The sequence below is a fragment of the Oreochromis niloticus genome, linkage group LG10, assembly GCF_001858045.2.
Source record: "Oreochromis niloticus isolate F11D_XX linkage group LG10, O_niloticus_UMD_NMBU, whole genome shotgun sequence".
Classification (NCBI taxonomy): Eukaryota; Metazoa; Chordata; class Actinopteri; order Cichliformes; family Cichlidae; genus Oreochromis; species Oreochromis niloticus.
The window spans coordinates 18,865,315-18,891,522 of record NC_031975.2 but is presented as its reverse complement, the minus strand read 5'-3'; the positions used below and the strand labels follow the sequence as shown (position 1 = coordinate 18,891,522).

The 26,208-nt window shown below is 39.3% G+C and overlaps 1 protein-coding gene and 1 long non-coding RNA gene across 2 annotated transcripts; one reads left to right on the top strand and one right to left on the bottom strand.

The window, feature by feature from the left end:
* Positions 1-1,997: 1,997 nt before the first annotated feature.
* Positions 1,998-11,889, top strand: LOC100711747 (beta-2 adrenergic receptor). The gene is made up of 4 exons (XM_005452631.4): positions 1,998-2,329; positions 5,414-5,570; positions 5,680-5,971; positions 8,594-11,889. Exons 2-4 carry the CDS (start codon positions 5,417-5,419, stop codon positions 9,633-9,635), a joined length of 1,488 nt encoding a protein of 495 aa, XP_005452688.1. The 5' UTR covers positions 1,998-2,329; positions 5,414-5,416; the 3' UTR covers positions 9,636-11,889.
* Positions 11,890-22,872: 10,983 nt separating this feature from the next.
* On the bottom strand, positions 22,873-25,839 carry LOC102078593 (uncharacterized). Its single transcript, XR_266279.4, has 3 exons — positions 25,446-25,839; positions 24,585-24,713; positions 22,873-24,288 (listed from the first exon to the last, which is right to left on the bottom strand). It is a non-coding gene; the product is annotated as an uncharacterized LOC102078593 (long non-coding RNA).
* Positions 25,840-26,208: the final 369 nt, after the last annotated feature.

Genomic DNA, 26,208 nt, shown 5'->3' with positions numbered 1-26,208 from the left:
TTTTGGTTAACGCCAGATGCCACCGGGTCCGTTTACCTCAGAAGTCAGATGTCGGAGGGTGTTCCAGTGGTAAAGTCAGATAAGCAAGAAAAAATTAGAGAAAGATGAAAGCAGCTGAAAGCAGATGAAAATTTTGACTGATCAGTTCTGACTTCCAACTTCATCTGGAACACACTAAGAGTCTTAACTGAGTAAGCACACAAGGTAGCATGATGGAAGGTGCAGGATTGGACTTGTCATAACTCAGTTGGGTGGATCTCTACGAGGTAGCCCATCAACTAAACCTTTTTCCAAAACATTTTAGTGGCCTAATATTTGGTTGGGTATGATTACTGACACTACCACTGGTTGCATCAGAGGCGTTCACGACCTTGCACACTGGGTTGGATTATTATTTTGTATGTACACTGTATTTATCATTACTAGAGATCACAGATCACATCAACAGCTTTGCAAACATATGGAGACTTGCCTTGAAAGTTTTTAAAAAAAGATGTTTTTTGACAAAAGAGTAATCGCAGTGTTTTGTTTATATGCGACCAGTGGTGGCTTGTCTGTGCCGTGATGGCTCAGTGAAATGAGAAACACTGATGCACAAACATGAAGCAGCAAAGTTCATGTTCTATTGAGGGTAGTTTTCATTGTGACTACAGTTCAACTGTATGCAGCCCAGTGAAAAAGTAAGTACACCCTCAGTGCTTCCTTATGAATTAAGTTGGTAAGTGGCAGCCAAGTGCTGCTAATGAAATCTGTTTGATTCACTGATCATCAGCAAGTGTGAGCACCTCAATAAACACTGAGATTTTGGCAGTTTGATGGTCTGGAGCGTTCAGTGTGTGGTAACACACAACTGGCATCCCTACATACATCCCCTCAAGGTGAATTTGCTGGGACCATGCAATGTTCAGGGAAATAAAAAAAACAACAACAACAAAACAAGCGCTACATTTCAAACCTCACAGGCCTCAGGAAGCATGCTAAAAGTTAAAACACAATTAGAAAAAGACGTAACAAACCTGGATTAATTGGAAGGGCAGCCAGGAGAAAGCCTCCTGCCTCTAAAAAGAACATGGCAGCGTGGTTAAAGTGTCCTTAGCACATATGAAAGTGAAGATCTTTGGCTATATTTCACAGCACCCCGTTTGGCAAAACCAAACCCAGTATTTCTGCACCTCAAACCATGGTGGTGGAGAGGTAGTGATACTTTGCAGCCACATCATCTGGGGACCTTGTGGTGTAAACGAAAGCTCAATGAAGTGAGCCAACAGTGCAATGAAGAGTGTGCCAAAAGTCTCCCACAAGCATATGAAAGATGGATAAAGTCATTTTACAAGCTACTGAATCAAGATGTGCACTTAGTTTTTCACAGGACTGTGTAGTGGTAGAGAAATCAAGGAAATAACTCATGAATTCATGTCTTTCAGAAAATTCAAAATTACATATTTAAAACGCTTTGTTTCCCACATCCACTGCCTCTAAGTTTGTTTTAATGAGACTTCATATAGTCCACATTGTATTAAACATTTTAATATAAAACTATAAATATTAAAATCAGCCCTGCAGTTTGGAACAAAGAAACACTCTAATTTAAAGTTTACCAGAGACTGGTGAATGGATGTTTAGCCTTGACTTTCTGTCTGAGCATGCAAAGTGATTCTTATCATATCCTCATAATCTCAGAAAGCAACAGGTAAAACTTGTACCACTGAATATACTGGGAATACAGTATAACGCCATATTCAGTTTGAATAGTGTTGCTGTTATGTTTTGCACTGCTGTGGTGCAGAAGTACAGCTAAACAGCAGCCAAATACAGAAGTCTGTGGTTTTGTTTGGCACCTCCTATGTGAGAATGTGAGGAGGGTGGTGCTGAAAAGAAGCTCAGAAAAGCTGCCCTGAATAAATAAATGTTAAAAACCTAAGGTTTCCCAGAGAGCACTGGGTGCTGTCCGGCTGTCAGTGCACTGCAGACATATGATATACACCAAAAGCCATTCCTTGTCCTCTGATAGGCTACTATCCTGCTGTGATGTCATCGTGGCTTGCTTATAAAAAGGCTGACAGACTCAGCTGCTTCAAAGGGGCAAGTGTGCTTGAGACCTGAAAGTGTTTATACATGTGTGGGAACAGAAGGGAGCGAGACAGAGCGTGTGAGTGCGTGTGTGTGTGTCTGTGCATGTCAGTCACACACCAACTCCTGAAATTAACAACTCAGCAAAAAATGAAGAAAAAGCTGCTGGCAGACACTTTATTATGAATCTTTGTGTGGTGGATTTAAAAGCTTCTGGAGTATGAAAACACTGGACTGAAGAAGAGGACAAAGTCTGGAGGTAACAATTAAAGAACAACTGAAAATAAAAGTGTGTTTTACAAAGTGCAAATCTTGCAGGCAACCTATTTGTCACGGGTGCATGCACCACTCTCTGTGATTTTTTTGGACTTATCAAAGCAGTGAAATTAATATAGATTTAAAGTAAATGCTAAGGGATCAGTGCAGATAAAGAATCTTCAAGTTGCTCTAGTTTTACAAGACTATTTGATGATGACATTGTTTAAAATATGTGCACCTAACTCTGACATCATGGGAGATTTGAAGATTACCTATCATATAATACATTTACTGTTTAAATTGTTTGACAAAACCTACAGATATAATTGATTTTCTTCCTTTTCTTCCTGTTATTATGATATCAGGAGGGAAACTTGTTTATCTTTTCCTATTAAAGCATGTGTCCTTTTCACAGTTTGCTCTACCGTCATCTCTTTATTTTACCGACGACAACAAAAGCTGGGTGTTCTCTCTCTCTGTGTATTTTCCACACACTTGCAGCTTCATGGTTATATTTGTGCAAGCGCTTTTGTGTGTTAAGTGCTCAGTGTACTTACTATCGCCATGCTCCCTAAGCCTAAATATTGGGAGTTTTACGTCTCAGTAAATCTTTTGTGTTTGATTCGGTCTCGGCTGTTTAAACAGTTTTGGTTAGGGAGGCGATTGGAGTCTGTTTTGCAAGTTTGACTTGGTATTAATGTGTGCAACCACCTCCTGGAGTACTGATCCCCTCTGCAGGGGTAGTACAGGGGTCATTAGGGCAAAGAGTAACAGGGTAAGTGACTGGTGTTGTGAGAAAAACAACAGCGACTGTCACATCATGTAAACATAAATGAATTAACAAGTACATGAAAGTCTGATTTTTGTGTGTGTAGTGCACAATCACACACATTATTATATAACAGAAGTCATTTCAAAGCATGAATAATGAAAATGTTCATTTTAAAAGGAGTCTGCACTTACCTTTCCAGCAGATCCATCATTTTCTCGGCACTTTTAGTTCGTATTTACTAAAATGTTAATGTGCTGACTTAGGGACGTTTTCCAAGCGATGACGAATGTTCGCACAAACACGCTGCTGTGGATGCAGACGGCATGATTGACAGCATACCTGCTCTCCAAATTAATGTGTGGTGCCTCGCACTTGCTAAGTAATGACACCGTTTAACTTTCATGTTTAGACGATTATCCCACTTACAGGATGATTGTCATAAAAACAACAATCGCCCGACGGTCCACCCAGACATTTAAAAAGCATCCCAAAATTCAACACTTTGCTCATTGACCATGAGAGGACTGGGTAAACACTCATGAATCAATGCACCTCTTTACTGCTGCCAATTAACATATGTTGTGAGTGTTTGGAGTGCATTGGAATAAAGCCAACATTCACATGCATCTAAGTGCAAATGCACACAGAAGATCCAGTTGGCCAAGCAGCCTTACGATTAGCATTAAGACATAGATGTGTTCTTCTCTTAATTGCACATTTTGGAGAAAAGCAAAAATAAGTCAAATGCCACCTGTGAAGGGCAAACAGTCAATAAGTAGTAGCCATTTAATATCTGTCTACTACTCATGGACTGTCCAGACAGGATGACTTATACAACTTACCATCCCCCGACAGGGATCTACATCAGAAGCGCAAACAAGGATCGCCATGTGTCTACTGTCAGTTAGACGGCTGCTGTGGAAGAGCATTTATGTTCAGCCCCCAAAAAACAGACGTCTTGTTTTTATTATTATTATTTATGCTGGAACATGACTGGAAATAACATTGAGGAATAAATGCAACTGATGCCAAAACTTTATTTTTATGTATTATTTAATGTATCACTGGAATATATCTATAAAGCATCGTAGCAATGTGGGGATTATTTATTTAAGCTGCCTGTTGTTGCTCTACTGTGCACTGCTCCTTTGCAAACACCAGTATATGGGCTCCTGGAGCCTATATAGTATTTCACAAGCCTTGCTCTTCCTCAGCATCAGTTATTTGTGCTTAGTAACACCCTGAAACGAAAGTGCACACTCTGTACCATGGCACTAAGATTAGTGTGTAGAGGAAGTCCTGATGGCCTAGTGGTTTGGACAAGGACTTTTATTTCCTGTAAACTTTTGCTGCTCACTTTTCTCCTGTTTTCTGTCACTGCAGTATTCAGTATCAGTTAAAAAAACCGAAAACTAAAAAACTCCCTTTTTCTGTGTTGACAGAAAAAGGGAGGTTATGGCAACACAAGGTAAGAAAAACATGAAGTTAGATGCTGATACATGACATCATATCACAGGACATATGTTGTCACTGGGGAGGATAAGTTTAAAGCATGACAATACAGAGGCACATATAACTTCCTCTGTGAACACATATACACAGTTTGTTTGTTTCTATAAGATAGAAAGCAGGCTAGCTCTTATGCACAGACTTCTGTCAAAGCTATTTTTCATCATATACTGCTCAAAGTTTGATATCTTTACATTCTTTGATCATTCTGGCAGAAAGAATGATCTGTTGGTATACAAACAGCTTAAATATACACCTGTGTGTGTTAATGGCACATTAGGAGCACACTCATCTGTCTGTGCATTTACTTATGTAAGCACTATTACATAACAAGGGCATTTAGTAACTTCATTTACACGTGTTGCAGGAGCCACCCTCTCACTTTTACCAGCACTGGCATTTGCTTTTTTGTTTTAATGGCATTAATGGTGTAAAAAAAAAGTAATACCCTTATTTGTTAAAGAATGCCAAACAGATCAGAGGGTCACTTGTAATCTTATTCAAAAAGTATCAAAGCCTGAGCAGATAACACCCCACTAGGAAGTGTGTGTGGACTAGTTGCAGCCAAATGCTGATCCTGTGGACTGAGGCTACACCAAAAAAATACAAATCCCGTAAGCTGCTGCACAAACTGCTAAAAGCATGACAAACACAGAGGCAAACAAAGGAACAAATACAAGCTGTCCAATCTCTTGTATACCTTTTAAACATCTTCCCTACTAAAGTGATCATGCATGCAAAACAATCAGTTGATGTGTCTTTACCTTTCGTGACCAAGCTGTGTTTTTTGTGTTTTCTCTGTAGATCATGGGAGGTGTGAGTACTGTGTTAGCACAGACTAACCATTCACAGCACACTAACTTCACCCAGGTCTTCAATTCTTCTAGACCAGAGTACAGTGATGCAGAACTCGTGTTGCTTGGTGTTGCTATGGCCATTCTGGTCCTGGCTATAGTTTTCGGTAAGCTGTGACTCTTTCGGTTCAATCAGAGGACAGCTTGTGTTTGAAATGCGCTTTTGCAATTGATCCAGTTTATAGTTTCGAATACAGTTTGCTTTCTTCTACACAGGAAACGTGTTGGTGATTACCGCCATCCTGCGGTTTCAGCGGCTCCAGACTGTCACCAATCTGTTCATTGCTTCACTGGCTGTTGCTGACCTCATCATGGGTGTGGTAGTGGTCCCCTTTGGCTCTACCCACATCCTGCGGGGAGTCTGGCAGTTCGGAAATGGCATGTGTGATTTCTGGACAGCGACCGATGTGCTGTGCGTGACTGCCAGCATCGAAACGCTTTGTGTGATCGCTCTGGACCGCTACCTTGCCATCACCTCGCCGCTCCGCTACCCAACACTGCTCACCAGGTACAAAAGAGATGTAGCTTGGCTAGTATGTAGTATGAGGTTAGATCAAGCTGCTACTGCAAAAATCTCTACATTTTCAAACTTTCCAAGATGTTTCACACTTAGTTAAACCCAACCAGTGATGTCACATCAGGTGCTTTCTGTCTCCTGTTGAAGGCAAACCCTGTTGACACTTGTTGCGGTATAACCAGAAGTGCAACATACTGGAAAATATGAGACTTTTAATCAGGGCATTAGTGACAGTTTTCCTTGTAGTGTGGCTATAGCCTCCTCTCTGAAGAGCTGTTTCTATAAAACTTTAATAAAGGTTAAATAATCTAACTTTATGCAACTTAAAAAAGGAAACTCTACTTTTTGCACACATCAAAGTCTGCTTATGGATGTTGAGGAGTGCGGCTAAACTCGTGAAAATTTTGATGTTCCCTTTTGTACCCCTGTGCAAAGTCTGGGTTAGAGTCAGCTAGGGAGTGCAAATTGCACTGAAGATTGAAAAAAAAATCCAGAGGTGTAGAGTTTCAAAGACGTGAGCTTTCAGTACCCCTGACTTTTCGCTTGAGGCTGGACATTTGGGGTTACTTCCTTCAAAGTCATATTTATTCTTGCTAATATTTATTGTTGTTCTCTTCAATGCCACAGGCACAGCACTTGATTTTATTGTACTTGTTACAATGACAATAAAGATATTCTGATTCTCAAATACAGTCGTGGTAAAAAGAAGATATGTTAACATTAAAACAATCCTTAGCAGGTCTTAAAATTAGTTAAATAAAACTTTAAATGAACAACGACACGTTGGACGTATTACACTGTGTGACTATTTATTATACAAAATTAATGCCTGATCGCAGAAGCAGCGTGTGAAAAACTGAATACTTCCTTACTGCTTCCATTGGAATTAACAGGGTAAGTAGCAGCCAGGTGCTGCTAATCAAATGCACTTCATTAAAAGTGTAAGCACCTCTATAAAAACAGACGTTTTGGCAGTTCGCTGGTCTGGAACATTCAGGTGTGTTATAACACAATGCGAAGAAGAAAAAACATCAGCAGTGATTTTACGGATGGGGTTATTTTAAACAATTTGAAATCCATCATTCTGCACTGAGACAGCTGCCAATCTTCCAATGAGTCGACTCCTCAGCAAATTCCTCCTGTCGGACCGTGCAGTGCTCAAAGAAACTGCAAAATACCCAAGAGCTACATCTCAGACTCTGCAGGCCTCAGTTAGCGTGTTAAATGTTGAAGTTCGTGATGGTACAATTAAAAAAAGACTGAACAAGCATGGCTTGTTTTGGCCGAGTTGCCAGGGGAAAGCCTCTTCTCTTGAAAAAGAACATAGCAGCACAGCTTCGGTTTGCAAAGTCGCATTTGAACAAACCACAAGACTTCTGGAACAAAGTGCTTTGGACACATGAAACCAAAGTGGAGATTTTTGGCTATATTGCACAGCGCCACATTTGGTGAAAGCCAAACACAGCATATTAACACAAGCACCTCATGCAAACTCTCAAGCCCACTTTTTTCACCTTGCAGTCAGTGAGTCGATCATGAACTCTGTGTACCAAAGTATTCTAGAGTCAGATATGAGGTCAAATTCGATCATGCAGCACGACAATGATCACAAGCACAGCAGGCAATCTTCAGCAGAATGACTCAAAAAGAAAGGATGTTCTAACTCAGTCAGATCCAGTTGATGTCCAGACTTCTAGCTGATTGAAATTCTGTGTGTAAGAGAGCTTAAGACCTTAAGAGAGCTTTGAGTAAATGAAAACCTGCTCACACTGATGAACGGAAACACCTCTGTAAAGAAGAATGAGTCATAATTCCCCCACAATGATGTGAGAGACGGATAAAGTCACACAGAGAAAGACTATTTCAAGTTATTGCTGCTCAAGGTTGTTCTGCAAGCGAATAAGTCAAGGGGTTTTTTTACAGACTGCTTCCACATATTAGCTTTGTTTTTATTGCAGAAATAATGACACAGTGCAACGTGTCATGTGTTGTTGTTCATCTCAAGTTATATTTACCTCATTTTACATGATGATAAAGACTAGACAATGTTTAAAAAATTAATCCTGATATGTAAAACCTTAGAAATTATAGATGTCGTACTTCTTTTTTTTTTTTACCATTATTATATCTGACTCAAATTCATCAAATTAATACATAATGTAGGTAACAGTAAAGAAGAAAAGTCATTATCTTAGCGATTAGCCATTTTAAATCTGAATGAATCAAAGGACATATTTAGCAGAATATAGTTAACCAGACTCATAATTACCCACAAATACGTTACATATAAAATTTAAACGGAAGCTTAAGTAGACCACCAAACTGAAAGAGTGTATTTGGCATATGACATGGGGAGAATGAGAAGAATGAGGCATGTTATCTCTGCATGACACAGTGCAGCTCATGTTACCTGCCTGAGCTAGATCCTGGGCTTAGCTGTAGTTAATTTAGAATGTAGTCGTGGCTATTATCTTGCTTTTAGAGCTCTTTTAAATTTTTGGACAACCAACGTAATATTTAAGTAAGAAATTATCTCTGTGTTGTCACTCACGTCTACTGTTTGCAACGTTCTTCACTTCTCTGCGCACTCTTTTGTCTCCTGCTGATAACCAGGGGTCGAGCTTTTGCAGTGGTGCTTGCAGTTTGGGTGGTGGCCTCCTTCATCTCCTTCGTACCCATATGTCTGAGGTGGTCGGTGTCAGGTGATGACAAAGCTCTCGACTGTCTGGAAGATGAAAACTGCTGTGAGTTCAACACGAATACGGCATACGCAGTGACTTCTTCAATTGTATCCTTCTACCTGCCACTGATGGTGATGATTTTCCTGTACACCCGCGTGTTCCAGGAGGCTCAGAAACAGCTGGAGAAGATCCGAGGAAGGGAAAGACATATGTATAACTTGCATTGCACTTCACAGTTTGCTTATCCTGATGATAGCCCTGCATTAAATCAACGCAGGACAGGAACTGAGGTGGGAGAAGAAGCAGGAGACGATAGTCTAAATATGCAGAACCCAAGTATAGACACTGGTAAAGAAGAAAAGGGGAAAGAGAGCAGATTGAGGACAGACAAAGGGGATGGAAAACATTCCGCCACAAAGCGTCTTAAGTTTTCTCTTAAAGAGCATAAAGCTGTAAAAACTCTGGGTATCATCATGGGAACTTTCACACTGTGTTGGCTACCATTCTTCATCCTCAACATCCTCAGAAACATACTCGGCCTGAACAACACTGAGGTACCCTTTAGACTCCTCAATTGGCTTGGATATTCCAACTCAGCCTTCAACCCTCTCATCTACTGTCGCAGCCCCGATTTCAGGCACGCTTTCCAGGAGATACTCTGTTTGAGGAGTAGGGGAAGACAGTGGAGCATAAGGAGACTATTGGGACTATGCAGCGAGAACAGCGGATATCCCAATCTCCCACAAAGGCTGAATGGAAACTCAGCTCTTACTGATGTTACAGAACTTGACATTCAGCATTCTAGATGGAAGGGCAGTGTGGAGAGTTCAATTCAAGGCAGCTCACTGAATCTGGCTCCTCCATCGTCTTGCTCTGAGCAAGTTTTAGATGTAGCTCCGGGATCCTTGACCAACGGGCAGGCAAACCGTTCTGCCACCTGGAGCTGTAAGGACAGTCTGAGTTCAATAGCTTGACCAATTAGAGCATTAGGATTCCCATTGTGTGTGCAGTAAGCACCAATTTGTTGAAGTTAATAATGTTTGTGTTTGAGACTACAGTAACCCAACCTTTTGGTCTTTTATGAGGCCACGTTGTCAGCGTTACTGAGATTTTATTTATCATCCAGGGTCCGATTTTTCCTCATAATGGCGTGAATCAAGAAGGCAGCTACATGGGCAAACCATATTCAGCAGTGTCTCCTTTCAAACAGGTATGATGTTTGTGTCGATCATAAAGGCATCATGCTGTAGCTTATTTAGCATCAAAAGGGCAGTTTTTTGGTTCAGGAGCTATAAACACAGGAAAAGTTTGCAAAGCAGCGCCATGAAAAACACCTCACAACATCAAACATTATCAGCTTCCTCAAATTGGAATTACTACAGGTATGATATTGGTAGCAAATAATACATGTTTTAAGAGTACTAAGATATCATGCATGCTACTTCATTCCAAAATGTTCCTCGACTAAAGTCATGAGATTACCTGTTGCTTAAAAAAAGAAGAGGAGTGAGCCGTTGGCGAGACGGTTGCTGCTTCAAATCACTGCACATTGTCAAAAAGATCATTGTCCTCATAATAAGAGTGCAGCACAGCAGCATTAGAATGTACTGGAGAGCACTGAATGCTCTCTAGGTGCAGTAACATTTGAGAATGTTGAGCAGGAAGAGGACTTAGAGTCAGAACATTAAAGACTTAAACGTTTGGACTTTCAGCTACAGTTGATCATTAACAGCCTCTGAGTTATCAGGTGGGATGAATAAGATTCGCATCAGTAGATGTACCCCTACACCTCCCAAGTCTAATATTTATTTAAGAGTCAATGTCAAAACCCTACGTCGCCTTGTTCTCGAGTTATCTCATTCACAAGATTTCCTGAAAACTTGACCTCTGACCTTGAGGTCACTGAGATTCTGACTCGTTCAAGATTTTTAGTAGACACACCTCTCATCAATTTGAATATCCCGCGTTGTCTCGTTCTCGAGTTATCGCCATCACAAACCTGAGTGTCTACCTTGCCCGCCCACACACCAGACAATACTCAATCAGGCTTATACAGCTGAAGGGTAAAAATCAATTTTAGAATAAGTAAAAGTGTTTTGTCAGAACATAATGTGTTCTTGCAAAATACCATCAAAATACCAGATGAGGACTACCTGTTTTGAAAAGCTGCCACAGTAATGGAGCCTTTTAAGTCAAAAACAGTGGTTTCTTACATTGTTCCACAAAGGATTAAACGTGAAATATAAATAATATTTGCAGTTAAGATAAACTTTTTTTTCTGAGAAACCAAAGTTTAAGTATAATATCAAGATAAACTCTCCATGAACCGGAACCCAACAGAACTGAGATAAGAAACGACATGTTTGCCCAGTGGCCAAAGGTTTTATTTGAAACAGGGAGTATATTTTAAGGCTCACAGTTTGCCTGTTTTCTTCATTCCTTATAACAAAACTCACAACTGGTCCGTAGTTATTTGGTGGTGTCTAATTGTGTATCAGATAAACATGTGAGACCCAAACTTGTGACTGTCATGAGTGTCCTCCCCATGTGTTGGCTTCTTTTCGTCACGTATTCCCTTAAACTATATCCCCCACTCTGTCCCTCCACCAACAACCCCATGAACCCACGCTTTCCTTTTATCCTATCTGCTTTTGCTCTGTTATAAGTACGAACGGTGCACTCTGTCAGAAGAGCTGGGAGATCTTTTTTTATGTAGTTGGATCTGGTTCAATAACATTGTCTGTTACACTCCCTGTAAAAACATACCGATCAGGTTACGCATATTTTAAGTGCTTACTTTATACATTGCTCTCAGCAGAAGCTTTGCAGAAACAAAAAATTTGTTTGGATTAGTCTTTCTTTCACCATTTCCCAAATTCAAAGTGATGATAATAAATTTGCCCAAATACGAAGCAGAGCAAGTCAGATTGAATATGATCTCTCTTGTTCATCTTTTATGTGCACGAATAATTATGTGATTTAAAAAAAATAATACTCTTGAACAATGTCAGTTACTGTAAATATCACCTGCATGTATCTGTCTCAGTGTACAGTATGTTTACAGTATGTGAAAATGAGTATTTTTGCAATGTAAAGCTATAAACATCCACAGAATCTTCTTAATGTACTGTTACGTGTATGAAATTGGGATTACCTTTCAGGTGGGTGTTGTTTTCTGCATTGGGGTTCAAGTTCATTAAGTTATGGGAAATAAAACAGGTAGAATAACTGAGGTATGCCTTTTGATGATAGCTGAACTTACTGAAACTGACTTGATAAATTTTACATTACACCATAAAAAATAGTTTTAGTATTAAATTTTATGGATTTTTTTCTGTACTTTTGAGATCACACTTCTTAACCACATACAGAAACTTAAACAAACAAACAAACAAATAACACACTGGCTGAAAATTACCGTGACATTTTCTATTTTTTAAAGGAACTTTTTTTTCAGTGACATGGGTACCCATATGGAAAAGATACATATAAATCTTATAAAGTTTGTATCTGTCTTGTGTGAAACTTGTATGAAAAGCATACAAGAGTGAAAACAGATATAAGATCCCTTGAAAAATTATATAAATGAAACTTGTATGTTTTGGATACTTACTAAAACAATATATGAAAGTAATGAGAAAGTGGCCACTTTCATGAGTAAATCATATAAGCCTTATATGATTCACTATAAGACGTAGACCACATCTTATGCAAGTCTTTTATAAGTTTTTACTATTTCTTTTCCATATGGGTAGGAAGATTTTTTAATCATATCCAGTTGAATCATATGAACCTTACAATAAAGCACCAAAACATGAGGCTACAGTAAGTAACTAAGAAAGAAAGCTGCCTCAGTGTCCCAATTTGGGACTTGAGAAAAATCTGAAATTTGACTTATCAAAACTGAAAGATAACCAGAGGAAAGATTTCTACTTCCTACCTCCATCAAAGTCAGGTGAATGTCATCTCGTTGCTGTATAGATTAATACACAAAATTATATATATATAAAATGATACAGCCTGTTTTGTCTGTACGAATGTGTGGATGCATGTGTGAAACTTGTTCATACAAGTTGACGAATGATGTGCCGTTAGCACGCAGTTATTTTCTCAGTTACAGGCTATGGGGAATCTAAGTGTATTTTAATGTCACTGTATTTATTCTTTAGATCAAATAAATACAAACACTGCTAATCCGGTCCTTCCTAGCTTTGTCTTAGCCTTAGCACTCACTGAAACAATGATGCTTTTCAAGTAGCCAGTGGAGAAAACAACTCTGTTACATGTTGTTGACCAAGCATGTCTAAAATATTATACAAGAAATTTCCACAACTGTGGAATATTCAAGGAAAATGCTTCCTCCATTTTACTAGGCTGACCAGTAAAATGACATTGAGGAAATGTGATTTTCACTGGCTGCACCTTTATCCTTTTAAACTAAACCCTGAGACAGGAGCTTTTTGTGCTTATTCAGTCATCCAGGTTATTCATGAAGACTCCGCTGTCACATATGCATTCAAGTTAAAGGGTACGTGCAGGTGGGGTGGGTTGTGTGCTGTGAGTTTGGCGTGAGTGCATGTGTGTGTGGGTGGATGTGACACACAGTAACAGCTGCAGCTGGTCACAGCAGCTACAGTATCAGCTGCTGGAGAGGAAATACAATCAGCTTTGCTGCCTCAAAGCACTCATACACACGTCTTTCCCCTCACACATGAAAACAAACTGTGGATGTGTCCAAGTGTGTTTGTGAAGTTTGACCCGTTTCCAATTTAGGGTTTTTAAGATTAGCGTGTGGAGGCATCCTTTTTTTGGTGCATGTCCAAAATGTTGGTGTCACGATTACCTTAGATACTAATTTGTTGAATGCAACTGAGCTCAAAATGTTTGGGTAAGAGTGCCTTGTGTTTATGTATGTTTTTGCACACAGCCACCACAGTTGGCACGTAAAACACGAGTGTAGCCATCTGTTTGTTAAGTCCCAGTGTGAAGTGTTACACCAAGCTTTTTGTCATCACCATCTTGGTATCTAGAACCGCATTTCACAAAACGAGGCAAGTCGGAGTCTCGATTTCCAATAGAGGTTTCTCTCATGACAGCATATGTATATTTCTCAAGAGTTGTCCACCATCTTGGATGTGATACAGTCACCAGTTGCAAGGGAAAAATGTGCATTCTCAGACTGGTTGGCAAGTGGTTGGTGTTCGTTGCTGCTCTAGATGGTGCTGTAGCTAAAACCTCCTTGTGCTCTCTTTGGTCACTAACAGGCCACCACGCTTGCCTCACTAACCCCAAAATGCTTTTTCTGGCATTTTGGAGGCATGACAGTGTAACAAATTTAACCCAATGACAGCTAGCAACCTCCACAAGCCACTGCCAAGCAGTCAGGGAATACATGTTTACTTACAACCGGTATAACATCCAGTATGGAGGACCATATCTTCAAGCTCCTCCAAGTCCAGATCCAAGTCTCAAGCACTGTGTACATGACATCACAAATGAAACATCAATAGTCTTACTTTAGCTAACAGACAAGTTTCCACTGCTGGAAAAAATCCAGATTCCAGGCATCAATTCATTAGCTGTACTTTGAGGAATAAACAGCATGTTGATCATTTATATACAGCGTATGGTATATATGGTACATAACATATATGTACTTTTATTTTATTTCATAAAATAAGGTTAATCTATAAAGCAACAGTTTCAAAAGATTTTTATTTTTAAAATAAAAACTTAACATCATTTTGATGGAACACTGACGTCTAAGAGGGAAAATGAAATTTCTTTCGTTCCTACCTGTCATTTGTGTATTTGTAGCATCGGTCGAGCCAATATAATTATTCAGATAAAGACCATTGAAGTTTTATTTCAAAGATGCTAGGAGCAGCTCTTGACAGATTGCGCCTACTCACACAAAACCCTGCTGCAGGAGACTGGAGTTACAAACTCCAGCTGCATAAATACAAGCACATCAGGCAGCCTGCTAACTATGCTAACAGCTAGCAAAACCAGGTCAACTATTCCTTTGCTTATTTTTAGCCAACTTCCGCTTACACTTTTATTATCTCAACAGGTAAGATGTCTCTTACTAATTACCTTTATCAGCATGTCGGATAGTGAAAAGTTATTGTGTTGTGTGAAGTAACTTTTAATAATGCTTAGCGCTCACCTTCTTTCACAGAAAAGAGATGAGGGAGGACTATCAACTCTTACCATGGTGGGTTTGATGTGAAAGCTCTATCGAGCACTTCCAGATGAGCACATAAGAGAACAAATCTAATTATTTAAAAAGAGTTCTACAGCAGTAAAAAGCAACACTTTCTTTTCCTTCTGCCTGCTGTTCATCATCCCTTGTCCACAACCCCCCTGTGCACATATCCAAACCATCTCAGCCTTTCCTTCCAAAGTTTGTCTCCCTCTGATGTAGTCACTTCTGATCTTGTCCAGAGCTAAATTCTGCCATCTTTAACGCCAGCTCTGCCTCCTGTCTTTTTCTCAGGGCCACTGTTTTCACACTTCATAGCAGGTCCCACTACTATCTTGTGAACCTTGCCTTTTACTCTTGCTGCTCTGTCACATATCACCCCTGACACTAGTCTCCACACGCTCCACCCATCTCCACTGTCTTCTTCGCCTCTCTTGTGCACTGTCCATTGGCCTCGCTCCTTCTATCTCCACTGTTACACCTCTGTCTCTCATTCACACACATTTATTCTGTCTCGCTTCTACTGACCTTCACTCTTCTCTCCAGAGCATAACTCCACCTATTCAGGGTCTCTTCCACTTGCTCCCTGAAGAAGAAGAAGCCAAGAAGACAAGAAGCCAATGCCTGATTTGATTCTACCCTCACTTTGACCTCATCTGTCATTTCAACCTCACACCTCCCCACATTGTCTTGCTGTCTCATGCACAACCCTCATATACTTCTCTGCCACTTCTGACTTTCTCATGCAGTACCACAGTTCCTCTTTTGCCACCCTATGATATACTTTTTCTAAAGCCACAAAGAGTCAGTGCAGTTCCTCCTGAATTTCTCTGTACTTCTCCAGCAACGCTCTCCACCTCTTTAGAGCTCTTTCTCAGCATAAAGTCTTCATGACATGGCTCACGCCTGCTCTTTAAAATGCAGCACAGTGGTGCATGTGCAATATTAATACACGAGCATTATACATTGCCATAAAACACTGTATGTGGACTTTTTTCTGTAAAATAGTTACTTTTAATTTTGATATTTTACTTTTTAAAAAAGCCACATAATGATCACACATTTTAATGAATTGTGTTCAGGATTGTAGTGGAGCATTTTCATAGTGTTGAACTGTTGCTTTTATTAAAGAAAATTATGCAAATACCTCCAAAACTGGTCACTGTCAGCTGATGGTAAATATCTTTGTGGCGATCTTCCTTCTGTACTGCTCATTTTGAATGTTTAGAGCGAGTTAGGGTAAGGTGAGTTAGTTCATCAACTCTGAATACTTTTCTTAAAAGAGTCTATAATAAGACAGCTTATTGCTTCAAATGCTTCTTGATTTATAAAGATTGTTCAGACTGGACTATATTAGAGCTGCATGCTGTCTGCATCATCTGGGTTTGCTGCAGGGTAAGCAGACAGTCAAACATCTCAGCAGAAATAACATCTGATTTAATCGCCTGGTAATCGAACTTCTTATGCTTCTACTATATATGTAAATTGCATTGATATGGCAGGTGGTGTAGAAATGACTATTTTCATACTGTCTCCAGCTGTATTTAATATTCACTTAATAACAGTTATGAGTAAACACACAACTTTTACTCAGCTGGGCAATACCTAACACTTAGTTGTCCGTTAAGTACCAAAATTATTAAATTAATTATTTGTGTTGATTCGTATAGCTCTGACTAGTAGAGCTGCGTTTAATGCACCACAATCATCTAATTTCTTGTTGCGTCTGTTTATGAAATGAATTAAATTCAATTGGAAGGTTTTGGGTGGGGAAAACCACACAAATCAACTCATATCGCACTGCGCTGACTTGTCTTGAGAGAAAATCATGTGGAAAAGAACATTTGCTTTGAAGACTGATTTAACTTAAAACTGAATTTTAGTGATGTTCTAATGTTTTATTGGATTTCGGCAAGACTGATGTGACAGATTTGGACAGCGGATCGTTGTGAATTCGATATACATATATATATATAGATATATATATATATATATATATATATATATATATATATATATATATATATATATATATGTATATATACGTGTATATATATGTATATATATATATATATATATATATATATATATATATATATATATATATATATATATATATATATATATATATATATACATATATATGTGTATATATATAGCTAATTCCATATTAAACAGTGTTTTATTATCTCCACCTCTTCCTCTCTGTGCTTCTGTTTACGACTGCTGACCTTTGGCCTATTTTAAGGTTTTGGTGTCATATATAATTCTTTGAATTGTGAAACTGAGAAAAGAGTCAGTGGTAGGAGACATAATTTAAATGTTTTACATCCTGTGCACTTCCTTTCTCTACATGTGAATATCTGCTTTCACTTCCTTGTGAAAACTTTGTCTAGGTGTGTCTGCGTATTACCCTTGTTGCTGATCTAAACTTTTAACACAACTGACAAAAAGGCAGTCACATGTGTCCCGTGTGATCACTCGCCCACAAACAGAAACGATGCACTACTTTGGTTAGACTAACAGATGCACACACAGTGATGTATGCATGTTGTTGGACAGAAGCAGTTTATTCTCGCTCCAGAGGCCCACCCTGGGCTGTGTCTCAGACATTTGCTAATAGCTGACAGGCTAAGGTACGGATTTGCAATTACCTACACACACAAACACCCTGTATCTCTCAGATGCAATGATAGTGCTTGCAAATGAGGCACAGACGGGCACTAACACAGTGAAACCCCAGTGTGCGGGCATACTCTCATGTAATGTGCTAACAGACATGCAACTGCACATTAGCACAGCCTGGTTATGCAGAATATTCAGAATGTGCATGCACAGATACACAATGTCCTGAGAGAGTGTGTGTTACACGGAGAGATGTGCCAAGTGTATCTTATGATCACAGAGAGTTTATAGATGGTGAGCTTGTTTTGCTGCCTGAGCTGATACCGACCCAACATCTCCTGCCAAAAAAAGAAAAAGCAGGACTGTGAGAACAGACAGACGGGCTGTCTGTGTGTCTATCTGTCTGTTTGTGTCACACGTGTACAAACACCCACGATTCTTTCAATCTGGCCTGGTGCACAAAGGCATCAGGCCAGATTGCAGGCCTATATGCAAAGGTGCACTGATCCATCCTCTTAAATGTCAATAACCTGCAGAATATCTTTAGCTAAACAAATTTTTTCTTTTTTTAATGTATTTTTTTTAATGTTGGATAGTCACACAGATTAGTTGCATGAAGGGGAGAGGGCCAGAAATGGGACACAGTCATATAAAGTTTGGACTCATGTGATAAGCACTACAGGGGAAATTTACTGAAACTAAGTATAGCAAGATTTGAGGGTTTTAGGTGACATTTCACCTATTTACTGTTTTTAAAGGAACATGTGGATAGATGCCTGACTAAATCTGTGTAATCTGTGCGTATCTGTGTATGTGCGATGCAGGTGAATGCTCTTTTACAGTAGAGTGCTGTTTGTACAGTGACATTACATAATGTTTGCCTGTCCTTCAGACCTCGGGTGGAGGCATCTGAGAGTCACTCGACACGAGTGTCCTCCCTGAACTGAGGAAATAAAGGGAAAGATGGCAAGAGATATAGTGCAGTATCATGGCAACACACTGAGCGGTTGGTTAACTACGTAGGTTAAAATGCTGCAAATCTTACACAGACTAGATTTCATTGCAAAGACAAGCTAGTTAGCATTCCAGTCTTAACTGAAAGCCTATTTAATAAATGCTTAATGCTATACATTTTTTTTTTAAAGATACATGGTTATATTTTCTAAGACAACTTGGCCTCTATTCTGTATACATATGCAGGACTGTTCTGTGACTGTTCTGAAGTGTGATCCCTAACTGCTTCAATAATGTTGCGGTCCGTGCTCTGGGGAGGCCAGTCCATGGCTGATTGTGTTCCACTTTGTTTTTTCTATCTGCGTATGCTTTTAATGCACATGCAGCATTTTTGGAATCATTGTATTGCTGAAAAATGAATCAATTACCAATCAAACACTTTCCATATGGTATTGCATGGTGAATCAAAATCTTTTCTGTGTTCATAGTTCCATCAATTATGACACAATCCCAAATCCCAGTGTTCTACATACATACTGATTGTGATTTGAACCACAAAATTTCAAATTTAGATTCATCACTCTGTAAGGTTCTTGCCTTTTCTCTGTTTCCCTGTTGCAACTGTTTTCCCAAAATACTTTCTGATGAGGCCTCAGTGAACAGCAAATGGATGGAACTGAGCTGAATTCAGCTCAGGTCTCAGCTGGATTTTTTTTGTTTTGTTTTTTCAATTTCTTAAGGCTGGGTTTCAGATGCTGTTCATCTGCTGTAGATAGTTTTTTTTTTTTTGATGAATTATGAAGGAAAAATGAGAGTTGGGCTGAAAGGTCTATTGAGTTATAACATATTTGGGTTGTGTATCATGGTTTTTTTTAAGTAACTAAGTAATTAAGTAGCTAATTACTTTTGAAAATAAGTAATCAGTAAAGTAATGGGATTACTTTCTTGGAGAAGTAATCAGTAATTAGTAACTAATTACTATTTTCAAGTAGCTTGACCAACACTCTTCTTTACATTCTAAAACACCTGAGGTGTGATTTGGTGATAATTGAATTGAATTGAATTGAATTGAATTGAATTGAATTGAATTGAATTGAATTGAATTGAATTGATTTGAATTGATTTGATTTGAATTGGTCCCTGCTAAGTGGTGTACCAAACCAAAAAAACAAAAACTGGAATGAAAATGAGTGAAAAACCAGCCAATCACCAAAAACAAAGACTTTAAAAGACCTTCAGAAAGTCTGGACCAGTTTTAAAAATTACAACAAAGTCTGGCTCTGGGAAAATTCAAATAAATGAAGAGTGGCTCAAAACCTTTGAACATAACTGAATGACTTTAGTATTTTGTTTTTTGTTTTTTTAAGAGCCCTGTGACTCAGAGGGACTGGTTCATGGAAAGTGTTATTTATGTATGAGAATAAACTAACAAACAACCAAACATAACCGTGGTATCTTTGGTTTGTGAATAAGGAGTTCTTTATTTTGCTCCAACATAATTTTGTGACTGTCAAGAAGATGTTACATCTGGTTTCAGAAGCAGGCCCCCTGTAAATACTGCAGGGTATCTTTAAGATGACAGGCACACACATTTCTGTTTGTTTCTTTGGTTGTTTGTTTGGTCTTTTTAGCTCCTTGAAAAGCTGGCACCAGCACCGAACCACAAGACTGCTGGCCCTAACGCTGAAACCACTCGGCTGGTTGCTATGGGAGGGGTAATCACCTCCGGTTATGTCTGTGCACCAATGACGCACAGACATAGCCGGAAGATTCTGTCTGCCATGAATTACTTCACACTGAAATTACCCCATCTTTCAGTACCTAGCACCTAGTGGCTGGTTCTTAAAAAGACTGAAGCATAACTGGCAACACACCAACACTGGCACTCCATCTGTGGAAAAGGTGGTATATGTTACTTGATGTGCAAGTACCTGGTACCTCTTCGAGTTGTGAAAAAGCAAACTATGAACCACTGCAATTCCCAGCAGATCCTCATAGTATCAGATGGTCCATAACAATAAACTTAGTTGCCTCTGAGGACTGTGTTTGGGCACACTGTGTGGCCCAAACACAACAGGGCCCCTGATGGTGCTATGACAGAGAAACAAACGGAGAGTTTATTTCCCTGCTTCCAGCAAGGTAATGTAGACTATACCAGAAGGCAGGAGAGCCTCATTGCTTAGTGACCATAAGTGGACCAATATCAACTAAATGGCTAAAACGATATTAAGTGATAACATCTGCCGATAAAGTGGAGTCTTTCATCAGAAGAGAGACCAGGGAATGAGAAGATAATAAACCAGCATCTCTGCATGTACAAACCTCCATTTTAAAAGCAAAGCAAACACACATGCTGTTGTCACAAGTACTGGTTATATGCAGGGATGCCCAAACTACAGTGCATCGATCCCCTGGATCATCTTTCACCAGCATGACTCTGCTTCTTCACATTTTAATGACTACTGTTTTTTTTCTTTCCACAATAATCAGCTAACACACCAAAACACACTTCATGTATTTTGAAACTGGGTTTTTGGAGACCTGGAAGTTAAATGTGCCTGGCTCTAAAGTACTTTTGGTCAACCTTAAATGTGCTGTAGCCCATTAATGAAATGCATGCATGTTTCCAAAAAAACCCTCCATAATAACATATTTAGTGGGGTACATACATAGAGTAATATCGATAGAGGAGGGTGGATCGATCCATCCTCCTCTACTACACACAACATCAAGCTTAGCGGAGCCTGACTTAACTTGTAGGTGGTCTTTGGGGCCCTGGTGGTATTCTGGGAGCTGAAAGTCACACAGTCTTCAGCTTAACATAAATTCCCACTGTATAGATTTACATTACATGACCCATGATCTATGTGCTCCTGAGGCGAGCCTTCAGCTCTACTAGCTCAGCTCAGGACTAGACAGATTTAAAGTCTGGTGCCAGTATTTTAGCTTCATATTATATATGAAATGAAAATATTGCGTCATAAGATTTCTTTTTAAATTTTTTGTCGTACATTTTTGAACAGACAAAAGCACAAGTGCACATGTGCAGTGTGTGCATTCATTCCCTCCACCCTACATTCGAGCACCGAACTCAGATTTCAGTGACTGCATGTGTCTTTCCTTAGTGCAGGAATTTCCTGACTGTGTTTACAGCTTCTAACCGGTTTATAGTCCTTCAAATGAACATTTGCTGCCAACACTGCAACATATGGTGTCACACCAGCTGATTGGTCTTGGCAATTGGCTGCATTTGTGTACGTGTGAGTCCATGTATGTATTTTTCCACATTCATGTTTGCGTGCAGTCTTTCTGTGTGTGTGCATATTTATACCCCGCTACCTTAAACGAACATTTGTGTGCATCCATGGTGACGTTCCAGAGCAGCACAGGAAGTTAAATATTCCCCTATTGTCCCGCTGTCGGCCGTTTGGCAAGCTTTGGTTCCAGTGTGTGTCTCTCATTTCAAATTCATGTCACGCTGAAATCTGTTCTGAAGGAAGGCTTTCTTTCATGTAGAAATAAGAGCAATCTAAATAATAACCATCAAACTGTTACTTGTGTTTCATAAATACAAACCACTAGTGCATACAACTCAAAGGTCTCCAGTCACCATCCTAAGAAATCCAATCAGCGCACATAAATGGATTACATCAGGCCCTATTAGATTTAATTAGATTAGGATTAGACTCTTAGTTCGACACCTTCTTAGCCAAGCCGACAGAGAAAAAAGATGCAGCCACTTTAATTCAGGACGGCTTTTTGAAGCTGACATCTCTCCTCTCGCTTCATTGTGACTTTTATTATCCAATCATGTCAGGATACATTAGAAGAAAAGTCTGACACAAAAACCTAATTTGACTTGAACTGCTATTGCATAATGCAAACAAGACACGAAGGTGTCTGCAGCTCACTTTGTGATCACATTTCCATGTTGCCTGGAGACAAACCAGCTGTGACACACTTTATGGCAATGTACAAGAAGAGATGTAGAAAAGATATAAAAAGGCACAGGGGAGATGTGATGTGTTGCATCACAGTCACTGGACCGAAAGGGCATGAGTTTTTGTACGGCGCAACCAGCTGGGAAAATGTCTTCTTAATCCCACTCTTGTCAAACACCAGACTCTGCTGGTTTATTTCATTGTTGCTAATTAGCCCTTTAAGCTCTGCCAAAGCCTGCTGGATTTTTCCATTATTACAGAGGACGCTTGAGGAGATGAGAACAAACAAGTTAAAGGAAAAGGTTGTAGTGTACTGAAGAAGTTAAAAAGAAAATTGTAATTGAAAGGTATGAGGAAAACATAAAGCTGTGGGCCAGAACCAAACCGCTAATCCAGACCGCTGCTTGACTTTGCAAATGTGTGAACAATGCAGAGAAAAATGGATTTGTTTTAAATTTCACAGATTTTTAACTAAGATGCTGTACGTTAAAGTAAGACTTTTTTCAGAACTATTCATTTAATCGAAGCCAGAGCAAATCTGAATAATTGTCAGTTCTTACTTTACCCATGGCCTTACATACCACGCCTAGGAGCCCAGCCACAGGCTTTCTTTACAATGACAATGGACCGAAAGAATGCAGAGAATTTTCAGAGAATTGTTCGCATCATTATCAGTTTTGTAAATGGATAGTTTATGAAGTTGTTGTTTTTTAACTGGTTATGATGCAGTGGTTCTCCTCATTCAGCCCAGCAGTATGAGATTCAGTGTTTTTCCCAAGAGCACATCCACTAGCTCACAACTACCTGAGACCCTGATGTATATCTGGTAAGGTTTTGTAATTAAATACATACATAATAAATACCAGATATGGTAAATGCAAAATTTCAGTCATAAATTGTTGCACAAATCATATAAGATGGATATTATACTGGGCGGCATATTGCATGCGGATTCACTATCGTGCATCGACGTATAAACAATAAGCACTTGGAGTTTCCAAATTGTATATTATATTTTGTATTATTACAAAGAAACCTGCAACTGGTCTCATTGCATTAGAGTTCCAGATAAAACATATTATGATGTGTAAAATACACAAAAGACATTAAGTTCTCTCGAAGACACAAGCAGGTGCTTCCTGATGTGCTGTACAAACATCTGATGGTTGACTGTGAGAGCTTTCTGCAGAGGGTGAACAGTACACCAGGTTTACCACCCTTTCAGGAAATCTTCCAGCAGCTGGTCGGACTTTGTGGCAGAAACCGGTTTCGGATCCTGATGAACAAATCTGCCGCTTGTGTAGAGTCTGACCAGAAAGTGTCTTTATGCAAGCAAGTCGTATGAAAAGACAAGAACAAGAATGCAGAGCAGTGACCCTTGACTGCAATCAAGTGTATCTTTGTTTTATCATGTTCTTTCTGTTTATTGCACTCTGTACAAAGAACACTGAAAAAAAATTCTTTCCTGTAATTTAAAAAAAAAATTGTCTTCACCTAAAGCGTATTTTTTCATGTGCGTAAAACTTGTGCACAGTGCTGTGTACAACCCTTCTTTTCATTTCCTTGCTGTTAGCGCCTGAAGCTCTGCTGAGCATGATAACATCTCTCCTGGTCATGTGGATGAATGGTTGTAAAGGCTGAGCCCTTACACAGACAGATGACTGAAGAAAGCATTTATTTATGACTGTGAATAGACAAACTAGCCCTGTGAAACAAGATTGACCCTCTACAGCCTTTTAGCCTCTGCTGCCTCTCAGGCTGTTAACACTGTAGCATCTGCAGCTGTTTGGAAAAATGCTCAAGTTCCTCTACTTCACACAGTCCTCCATTATTTTTTTAAATGATTGGCATGTCAAAGTAACAGTCTTGCTCTTTAGGCAGATCGGGATGATTGGTCTTTGGCTGTGAAAGCAAGTGGTGTGGAAAAAAGGGTTAAAATGCATAGCAATTTATAGAAGCTTAAGTTAGTCATTTACTGATGAGTTCTTAAAAATGCTGTATACTAAATCACACACTGTAATAGAGAGGTTATGTAACAATATTTCTGCTGAACTTCAAATATACACACACGTACTGCAATGTAAAAAGCATAAAGGTTTATATCGAGACAGTTTATTCCTGTGTTTATGGAGCATATGGTGTGAAAAACTAAAGACACATCCAGTGGACTGATAAACTGCTACAAAACTGAGCCTTACCAAAACAAGTCAGGTCTCAGTTTGGGCTTTACTCCGTGTGGGATGTGCTCTCTCTCTCTCTCTCACTCACTCACACACACACACACACACACACACAGAGAGAGAGACAACAAAAGAAAGCAAGACAGACTGTGGAAAGATAAGATGTACAAAGTCACCAGTACAACAGCAGCAATGCCCAAAATTAGTAAGAGCTCCATCAGCCCCCATCATTTTTCTCTCTACCCTTCTCTTTCAATGCAAACATGGCCATTTTAGCTGTAATTATGGTAATTTAACATTTAATTACGGCTGTGTTGATGTATCAACAGTGACTTTCTCTGAGCCAGACTCATGTTATGGTCTCATGACTGAGTTGTGCTGTCCTTTGTTGAGATTAATGGTGACGACATCACATAACACTGCAGACTTAACCCCTGAGATCGCATTTGGACAGACACGTTAAAATATGAAAACCAAAAAAGCTGAACTGTATTAAAAGAATCAGCTTTTTTGATAAATAGCTCAGTAACTCTAATGCTTTGTAAAAACCTGCAGCTTTGACTTGTCTGTGTCAGTTTAGCACGTCTGGATTTATCCCAGCTTGGGTCAAAATTCTGGAGCGTGTCCCTGAACACTTCATAGATTGTCAAAGGGAATGAGAAAGCCTGGGCTTGGATTCAAAGGCTTTTTTTTTTCCAAAAGCCACTCCAGTGCTAGCTGTAGCTGGATGCCAATATCATTGTTCCGTTAATACAAACACTTGTCTCAGTGTTATTCTGACCCTCAAAGCCAACATTTTTGCCACGTAGTAAAATGTATTTTGCCGTTATTAAACTTTGCAATTCCACCATAATTCTATAATTCTGTACCAGATTCTACCTCTTAAGGAAGCCGAGATCCTTTAATGTGTGCAGCAAAATGGTGTCAGTCATCTGTGACAAGTGCAGTGCACTTTGCTGTGCTCTGCTGGGGGAGCAGCACTGGAGTTGGTTACCAAACAGACTGAATAAACTGATTAGAAAGGCTGGCTCTGTGATTGGCTCCACACTGGACACATTTGAAGCTGTGGTGGAGAGGAGGTCACTGAACAAGCTGTTATCCATCAATCCAATCCGATCCTGAGCACCTTCTCTAACAGACTGGCTCAGCTCCACTGCCACAAGGACAGATGCAGGAAAGCTCTCATAACACAAGCAATAACTTTTTTTGATGCTGATATATTCTTTAATTTTTTTTCACATTTTATTCCTAATTACAATTCATGTTTGTATCCCTTTATTCTATTATTATTGTTATTATTATTAGGGAAATAATCTGGATTTAAGTCAAGAAAGATCTACCAAAGATCAGCTGCTGACAAATAGAAAATCTACTGGAGAATGTTATTTTAAAACAACGAGCATTTACAGTATGTGTGAAACAAAGTAAACAGTTCTACATTTTTGTCCAAACTGGAGAGCAAAACCACATTTATTAACATATATAAACATTTTTGGGGGGGAGCACATGTGAGTGTGTGCATACTCTTTTACTACAGCAATGTATGTAATGTTAGTGGAAAATGTCCTGTTTTCAGACATCTCCTTCAACAAATGTGTGTAATGTGAAAGAATAATATTATTTTGTTTAGAGATGTTTAGTG